General features: G+C 40.0%; 1 protein-coding gene across 1 annotated transcript; it reads left to right on the top strand.

The window, feature by feature from the left end:
• Positions 1-108: 108 nt before the first annotated feature.
• On the top strand, positions 109-9,382 carry NHLRC3 (NHL repeat containing 3). Its single transcript, XM_074859780.1, has 7 exons — positions 109-240; positions 1,450-1,602; positions 2,454-2,601; positions 3,092-3,292; positions 4,434-4,525; positions 6,101-6,213; positions 6,718-9,382. Exons 1-7 carry the CDS (start codon positions 157-159, stop codon positions 6,944-6,946), a joined length of 1,020 nt encoding a protein of 339 aa, XP_074715881.1. The 5' UTR covers positions 109-156; the 3' UTR covers positions 6,947-9,382.
• The last annotated feature ends 235 nt before the right edge of the window (positions 9,383-9,617 follow it).

Here is a 9,617-nt window from a genome sequence, read left to right as displayed (position 1 = left end):
CAGCCCGGCGCTAGGCGAAGCGGCGAAGGGGACGAGGCCCCCTCCTTTCCTGAGCCAACAGGGGGCGGGAGGGGGCGGGGGCCGGTCACGTGGCTGCCATGGCAACGCGGCCCGCCCGCGGGGCGGCCCCTCCCGCCACGTCCCGTCCCGGCCTCGATGAGGCAGCGGCGGCCGCCGGGGCTGTGGCTGGTGATGGCCGGCGCCCTGCTGGCCCTGCTGGCCCTGCTCTGGGGCTCGCAGGTGGGCGGCGGCAGGGGCGCGCGTGTCCTTCGCGGCTTGAGGGAGGGGACGAAGCGCCGGAGCTTTGTACAAACCCTCCGTTTACGGTTTCTCGCCCAAAGGCAGATCTCGGGGGAGGGGCCGGTGTACTGCCGGGAGGAGCGCGCTCGGGGGCGGCGGGGACGGGGCCGTGGTGCGCCGGTCTGCGGGGGGACCCGCCGGGGCGGGGGGTGCGGGCAGGGCCCCGGGACCCGTTTCTTCCTGGTGTCTTCCTGCGCCTCTTCTGGCTTACGCCGTTCGAGGCGGGGGCTCGATTACGGCGGCTTTACAGCCCTGCTGAGATAAATGCGTACGCTGGGTGATTCTTTTTCAGCGATTTCCAAGCAATATGCTCCGCTTAAATTAAGAAAAACTTAATAATCTCTGGGTGAATAACCACTTCTTACTGTCGGATTTTCTCCCTGCTTAATTGCTCTGGGTTTTCCTTCATGCCGGTGTAGTCTGTCTTAAGCTGTTCGTAGTTCTGTGTCATCAACTTACTCCTACTTCTGACAAGACATTGAACAGAAATGTTAGATGGCCTTAGTCCTTCAGGGTCACCACATGTTACTTCTCAGTTGTAACATGATCTTTCTGTTTCAGTGCTTAGCTTGCAGCAGCACAACTGTGCTTAGCTTCCATTCTTCTGCTGGAAACATAGAACAAAAAGGTGGAAGATTATTTTTTTCCATTATCCTTTACAATGCATACATTGACCTGAATTTTGCAGTTCCTGGTATCTTACACTTCCCCATTTCCAAGATGTAATTTTCTTTCTTGACCTGTATTTTCCCTTTATTCTGACTTCTCTTTTTTTAATTTTCATATCTTCTTGAAGTGGTTATTGATTCTGTTGCATTTGGAACCTTCTCCACTATTTTCCTCATTTTGGAGTGTGATTGACAGATAGCAACTTCAGTGTAAAAAATTTCAGGGTGTGGTTTTTGCCTTCTAATTCCAGAGCTCCCCAACCCAAAAGACTTCCTTAGCTAATTTCCAATTTATCAAAATTTACCCATTTGCAGTCTAGAACCCTAGCTACAAGCTGACTTCTCTTTATCTGTCTGCTTAATTTAAATTGAATATATCAGTTTATGATGCTTCAGTACACAATTACTTTTTACTACTGGTTCTTCTGATCCCACCATCATGGAATTTAACTAATAATGGATATTTATTTTGTATTTTCAGGTTTTAAAAGCATTTGATTACTTTTCTTCTTGGAAGGGAGAGCAACAGATGTACAAGCTGGACATAGGCTGGCCTAAAATTCCAGAATATTTCACTGGTCAAACATTTTGTGTTGCTGTTGACTCTCTTCATGGTTTGGTCTATGTGGGACAAGTGAGTGGGAATGCTGTATTTCTCTCCTTGTTGTTCTAGCATATTTTTGCCTTTAAAGTGTCCGGTTTAGATTAAGATATATATGTGTGTGTCTGTGTATATATGAGTAATTATTGTATCAAAATTAGTGAAAATGTAAGTATAGATGTCTCTGCTATATCCTTTTTTTAAAGCAGTTCTGACACCGCACTTGTTTGTGCTTTTAAAAGCATTACATTTCTGTGGTATGAATGCGTGATCCAACTTAACTGAGTTACAGCAGCTTCTTCTCTTAACTGTAAGGTCAAATGTGATTCTGGGACAATCTTCCACTCTTTCAGCCTTTGTCCCATGAAATCAAAACCACACAGTTTTTTCAGCCAGTTACAGTAGCTGGAGTTCAATTATTTACTTTACCCAGTGCCGTGCATTGGTATCTCTAGGTCATGGGTAAGACATTCTCTCCATGGAAAGTGGTGGGATTTAATTGTCAAGCACAGTGTGAATACTTGAGTGCCATGCAGCTAATAGCTACAGGTACAGTTTTTCATGCCTGTGTTACGCTCGGCATATTTTTCAGCACAAACATAAAAACACAATTTAAAATGAAGACCAGGATAGCTGCAGGAGCTTGGCTGCTCTGAAAATTGGATTCTGTATGGTTTAAGTTGAAACTCTAGAATAAGTGGAAAGCTTTATGTGCTAAACTTAGACCCTTCTCTTTCTTTCTATCTGGAAAAAATGAGATCTAGCAGACAGTCTCAGGAGATTCTTATCATTCATGAAATGTTGCAAAAACCTTACAAAGAGGAATTTTTAAAAATGTGATTACTTAATATGTTTTCTTAATAGACCTTTTTTTGCCTTTTCAGAGGGGAGACAATGTGCCAAAGGTACTTGTATTCTCAGAGGAAGGCTATTTTCTTTACTCCTGGAATAATACAGTTGAAATGCCTCATGGTATCTTTGTATTGAACACCGCAACGGATAGTTCAGTATGGATCACAGATGTTGGAACAGGTATGCATGGTGCCAATACAAGAAGTTGGGAAGAAAATGCTAATATTGCAGATACTACTTTAAACAACTAATTAATTTCTCTCAAACAATTCTGAGACAGATTTGTGCTTTTCTTGCCATGAACAGACTTCTCAGGTGCCGCACAAAAGACTCTGGAGGTTCATGACTTGTGCTGTGTGTCTGCTTATAGCTTCTGAACTTAGTAAGCACTCCACACCCCATCCCTCCCTCCAGGAGAAGTACCAGGAAAACAAAAATCTTCTGGCTAGATTTATTGTCCATCCTAGGTTTGGTGACCCTAATACGATGGATGAATATTGTTGTAGCCTAGGGATTTACTAACCCGCAGTCATATTCTCACTATAGAATTTTGTCTGTTCAATTTATTAATATCACTTGTGAGTATCAGGAGATTTTTAATCTTTGTAATCAGTTGTAATACTTACATTTTGTTTTAAGATGGTTTTGCACTTTTTTTTTCTCAATTCAGGCAAATATGGGCACACAGTGAAACAGTATAGCCCTTCGGGTAAACTTATGCAGATCTTGGGCACACCGGGTAATGCTGGTTCAAGTTTGATTCCCCTACAATTTGATCAACCAGCAGAGATCTTTGTAGAGGAAAGTGGAGAGATCTATGTTGTGGATGGAGACGGAGGAATGAATAACAGATTGCTCAAACTATCCAACGGTATGGAAAAATGAACTTCAGCAGTAACTGACCATTGAAAATTGAATTTTAAAATAACGCAGCTTGAGAATACTTTTAAGTGAGGACTAGGTAGAGCTGTCATTTAACTTTAATTTGAAGACTTTGTTGAATCAGATCCTGGTTTATTACTTGTCACTTCAGGAGAATTTTCTTAATCTTTTATGACGAGGCTGAGAGAATGAGTTTGTTCAGTCTTTAGGAGAGAGGGCTAAGGGGGGTTCTTATTGCTGTCTTCTAGTTAGTAATGGTATAGTATAGAAAAGACAGAGCTACATATTTCTTGGAGATGCACAGTGAAGAATGAGGAACACCGAGTAAAAAATGCAAGAGGAGCGAATTCCAGTTCGATTTTCGGAAGGAAAGATTCACAGTGATCAGACAGTGAATAGTTTGACCAGAGGTAGTGTGCAGTCTCCACTCCTGGAGATGGTCAGAACTTTGAGTTATGAGCAACCTGATCTAACTTAAGAGTTAGATTTGTTATCAAGGCTAGTCCTGCTTTGAGAAGCAGATTGGACCAGATGGTGTCTGGAGATCTTTTATACTTAAATTATACCATGATTCTAATTAGCTGGCTCCTATTCCCCAGTTAGATGATCAGTGTTGGTTAGGGCAATGAGTGATGTGTCTGCACATGCCCACAGTTGGGAAAAAGTGGAGGAGCTACCATTTCTCCTTTGTACTAGCATAAAACAGTCAGTTTCCTAATACCTAGTTAGAAAAATGGTAAATTGTTAAGACTCAAAGCTGCCAGGTAACAAATGTAAAAAAATCAATTTAGTAAACAAATGAATATCATAATCAGCTGACTTTTTTTTTTTTTTTTAAATACAGTGCTTAACAGAGCCTTAGACTATGGCCCTAGTGTAGTAGTGTCTACATTTCTGTAACCATAATCCTGAAACCACTAATAACGATCCAGTAGTCACTGTAGTAGTTCCAGTATTTCTTGGGTTTATGTATTGGGAATACTGTGTTTAAAAAGTCTGACTTTAGAAATTTCACCTTTTAAAAATTATTGAAAGTAACTTTGCAAAGGAATGACTTAAAGCTGTTTTATTTGTTGTTTTCTTACTGTAATATTTTTTTAATTTTATTTTCCATGGTGCTCACTGTTTAGATTACAAAGAGATATGGCTGACTGGAACAAACGGGACCGGCATTGGTCAGTTCAAGATTCCTCACAGTGTAACAGTGGATCCTTTTGGACGGGTAAAGAATAAAGGGATAATTTTTTTCATCTTCCAACAGACTTGTTTACATGTATTTGAACTAAACAAATTGTATTTCTTTTTTAATTGAACTGTTGTGATCTGGGTCAGTTTATGGGGGGTTACAGTTTTCAGTCTGATAGTGGTCATGAGCTGAAGTTTCATACTGCAGATTCTACTTAAGTAGCTGGCTCCAAGGTTGACACAAGGGTTCTGACTGGTTACATTGTCAGTGTCCACACAACAGCAGACTGTTCCTCCTGCAGTTTCTAACAGGTTGCCATTGTAAGAGTACAGGAGAATTATGTTCTGTAATAAATACCTACACTAAATACCAAGCACTTACATTTCTTCAGGGGACTTGAATTTCATGTTTGGAAATTCCAAATAAGCTTAAGAAGATAGTAGGGCTCTAGGTAGGTTGTGGATGTCACTCCCTTTCTACATGCAGCTCGTGGCATTCAAGAGTCTTACTTCTGCCAGGTGTTAATCGTAGTCTGGCTTTTGCTGTGCTGCTCATGTAGAGGAATTACGCTGTCGCTCCTTAAACTGTTTCAGGGAAAATAAGATTGCTTGACTAAAACTGACTAAAACATCCTAAATCACTGGTTTGAGCTAATTCTGAACCAGAATAAGAAGTGTATATAAAAATCACTTCTCTGCCAAAACTAGCAGGGTGGGAAGGAGAAGGGGAGGGACATGGTTGCTTTATGTTGAAGGGTCACCATGAGTATATACATTCAAAGATACCAATTGGGGTGGGCTACAATTCTATTGCCAATGTAGTGTTGATTATCAGCCTAGGTTAAAAATAACTGTTAATTCCTAGGAAATCTAAGAGAATGCTATAGTAGGGTTTCATTTAAAAATAGTGATGAAAGATCTCAGGTTGGCTTGTTTATTGCTCCCTTTTGGGTGATATCCCAGAAAAGTCATGAAGTTTACTTATCAGACTGACGGGTTGTCAACAGCTAAAACTTCAATGATTGTAGTAGAAGAGATGCCTGCACTGGAACTGTCTAGTGGTATTGCTCACTTGCATTGTTTGTGAACCCAGTTAGCACAGGGTGGGACAGAGACAAGCTCCACAGTACTGCTTAGACAAAACATGCTGAAAATGCTCTTGGTGTATAAGTTGTTCAATATTTGTAGTAGTATTAGGCATATAAAGAGTGTTTGCAGATGCAGTCATCATAGGCCTGGATCGTGAAATGAGACCGCTGTTGAAAAACAAATTGTTAGCAGGTGACAGACCAGTATCTTTAGAATTAAATAGGCGGGAACATGTCCTCACTGGGGGAGGAAAAATCCTACTAAATACATCCATATCATAGCCACAAAATTTAAGAGAAGGCACGGATTTCTGTTAGAGTAGTATGAAATAGTTTATGTATATTATCTATGTGGCAGTTTTGTTTTATATCTGGAAGTCATATCTCCTTACGTAGTTTTGAATGGGGAAGTACATTCTTCCAAGGTGTACTTCTTTTTTACTACAGGATATTTTGCTCGTGTAAGGAACTAATGCATTTGATTTGTTCTATTTGTGAACAGCCATGATTTTTGTTCTTAACAGGTATGGGTTGCGGACAGAGACAACAAAAGAATCCAAGTTTTTGATAAAGTCACAGGGGAATGGCTTGGGTCTTGGAGCAGCTGTTTTTCAGAAGATGGACCCTATTCTGTCAGGTATTGCTGAACAGTTCTAGAAGCATGCAATTACATAAATAAGGTGTACTCTTACTGGTGAATTAAAATGTTGATATTTAATGCCTGATGACAAGGACTTAACCAGTTAAACTCATAGGGTGCTGGGACCTAATCATATGCAAAGATCTGCAGAGCTGTATCTTGACAGGGAAATCCTGGCTTTATACCAAGCCCCATGGATTTGGCTTCAGGACTAGGAACTTCGTTTTAAAGTTGTTGTATGTTGTTGATTTTACTGTTGCAGCTTTTACAGGAAGAGATATTGTCTCGAATGACTTTTCTGTAGCATACACTGTCTCAAGAAGCAGCAACGTGTAGAGCAAGGCGTAAAAGTTAATTCTCAGTGTTTCACTGCATTTAGTCAGTCACAGCCTTCAAAAATGACCATTAAGGAGGTTTTGTTTGTTTAAAAGTGCATGATTATGTTAAAATGAGATGTCATATGAAGTTCATAATTCAAAAATGTATTTCTGTCTTTCACAGATTTACTGCCAATTACAAATACCTGATTGTAGCTCAGCTGAATATCAACCGGTTAGCAATCTTGGCAGCACCACCGGTTGGCTCTATTGGGGACTGTTTTATGGTCAGCACAGTCCAGCTGGCAGATGAAACCAAACCGCACCTTGTGGATGTAGACATGAAGAGTGGAGCGGTCTATGTCGCAGAGATTGGAGCCCAGCAAGTACAAAAATACATACCCTTAAGCTGATGGTTTCCCACAACTGCCGTGACACATAAGACCTGTGACCACATTTCCTTGAATTTTCTGTAGCTTGTGTTTCCTTAGACAAGCACAGAACATTGTGCTCCCAGAACTCTAGAGCTAAGAATCTGTCCTAGCTGTTCTGCAGTCCTGGAGAAGTACTTGATCCTGAGCTGTTACTCATTTTAGTAATGCTGTGGTGGCTTTTGCTTTTGTTGCTGGCAATTGTAATTGATAAGCATCTTAATTTTATTATATAAAACATTACAGTCACAGCTGCTGTTCTTAAATGTATAGGGTCATCTTGGGGCTCCTCTACTTAGCCTGTGTGTGTGTTGTTAAATGAAGGTGAAAAATGTCTGAAAGAAGTGTGTAAATGATTTCGTAGGAGGCAAGCACCTCATTTTAATATTTCTTCACTTGGTTTTTTGAACACTGAATATAGGGATGCATTATGATGTTGAATAAGATGCTGCTGGATACTGGTGTCAGTGCTGATACTGGAATCTGCCTTAAGTAGTTAATGACATAAGCATTGAAATCTTAAGTTTTCAGCTCTAGCTAAAGTGGTAAAGTCTGTAATAAGCTTAAGTTAAATTGATATCAGGCACTTCAGACTAAATTAAAAGTATGTGCACAGCAGCCAAGTACTGATTCTTAACTAAATCAATTCTTAACCTGATTTGATTTATATCAGCATGAGTTTTCTGTTCCATAAGATTTCATAGTGGAACACATTGAAGTTCAACTCATTTAAGTTCCTCAAGATAAACAAATTGCAATTTGCTAGGAAAGTCTTAATCAGCATTAAGGACTGGGAGAAACATGATTTTCTCCCAATTTCATTGAAGCTCTGTCAGCTAACAGCAGTGCATCTGTTTTGATTTGGAGATTTTTAACTTTTATATCCAGAACTTAAACTTCAATTCCATTATTGTCTAGAGTTAAGTTTGTTATGCTGTATCCTAGCAGATGTCTCCAAGCTCGGTCCTAAAAAATGCAGTCTCTTTCCATTCCCAGTCCAGAGTGGTTCTGTTTTCTTCGCATGTTGCTACAAGATTTTAAGTTAGTTCACTTTACAGCATAGAGGGAACTGGGTAAAGGAAAATGGGATGGGGAAAATGGCATGGCAGAAATGAGACAGTGACTGATTACCTCTGTAAAGCTGTGGACTCACATTCCATGTTCATCTACTAGCTCTTCAAAACATTTGGGATGATTTTTGCTGTTTCCACACACTTATTTTACTGTGTGGACTGTTTTAATGCTAATTACCAGCTAAGAGAGGCAGTTTTTTTATATGCTTCCTTAGAAAGGGAATATGGGAAATAGAACTATTCTGATGGGAAATACCCACTTCAGTGAATGTTACCAGAAGCAAATGCTTCTTAGTTTGGCAGGTTTCAACCTCTGATCACAAATTTGTGGCTCAGTAGATGGAAAATCTGTTCAGAAAAGTCAGATTCATATTTTCTGTGGAAAGTAACTCAGCTGTGGAGCCTGATGGCCTGATTTCAGTACTATTTGAGATTAATGCACTAAATGTGAATGCTTTGTTGTTGGCTACATCCACAATAACAAAAGCAGCTCTTACCAGGCTGCCCTCACAGCATTAGAACCAAAACTTCAGGGTTATACACTATGAAATACAGTCCATCATTCACATAGCCTTGAGTGGGAGCTAGTAAGCAATATTTATTAGCTGAAAAAGTAGCAGCACTTCCTCTAGACCTAGATGGATACATCCACATTGCTTTGCAGTGTGTTGTGTGGATTTTCTAACTAGGTCTCCACTAGCTCAGGGATCTCTGCTCTGTGTACAGTTTAGCTATTTCTCACCTACACAAAGTGGATTTGTTTGTAAAAATATTACTGTAATACCATTAGCTATATTTGAGCATATCTTGGTGGTGTAAGGGGCCCAGGCACTCCATCCTTACTCACGATGTCCTCTCCTTATTTATTTTTCCTTGGTCACATCCGTTTGAAAGAGAACTCGAAGCTCTCTGGGAACATGCTTCTGTGTTCAGTAAAGGAGTGCACTTTTGCATGTTGACGAATAAAGTTTTTTCTGCACGTTTCTGTTTGCTGCATGGATCTGCTCTCAACTCTTTTTACGTGGGCTTTTGTAGCCCCTAGAAATGGGGAGCATTCATCCAGTTTTGTCTGGCTTTACTGCAATAGGCCATGGTGCCAAAATGTGCCTTGCCTCTAGGCATTTGGGCATCTGTGATAAGAAGGGATGCTGATTATTAACTGTTACGAGATGCTTAGCCTCCTTTTTACCTCTGCATCTATGACCAGACTGAGGAAATAATTGATTTGTGCACCAACTTGCTAATTCTCTGAAGGTTTTCTTATGCATCATGTTGAAATGGATTTCTGAAAAATTGCATAGTAGGATAATTTGATAAAATAAATTGAGAATTTCCCATTATAAAAGGCTCGGGCGCTTTATTTCTGTACTAATATCAATACATTCTGTTGCAATGGATTACTTTTCCAAATATGGGGTCCTCAGCACTTTAATGAGGTATTTAATAATTTCTGATACCAACATTCAAATGTAATCTAAAATTCCATGTTTTCTTTATACATTATTATTTCTGTGGCCCATCTCTTTTTGCATTCTAATTTATGTATCAAGAAAGGCACATAAATATCTCCCAGATGTTTT

The sequence above is a fragment of the Strix uralensis genome, chromosome 2 (assembly GCF_047716275.1).
Source record: "Strix uralensis isolate ZFMK-TIS-50842 chromosome 2, bStrUra1, whole genome shotgun sequence".
NCBI lineage: Eukaryota > Metazoa > Chordata > Aves > Strigiformes > Strigidae > Strix > Strix uralensis.
The sequence above is the reverse complement of the archived record's forward strand: the minus strand, read 5'-3'. Positions and strand labels throughout refer to the sequence as shown.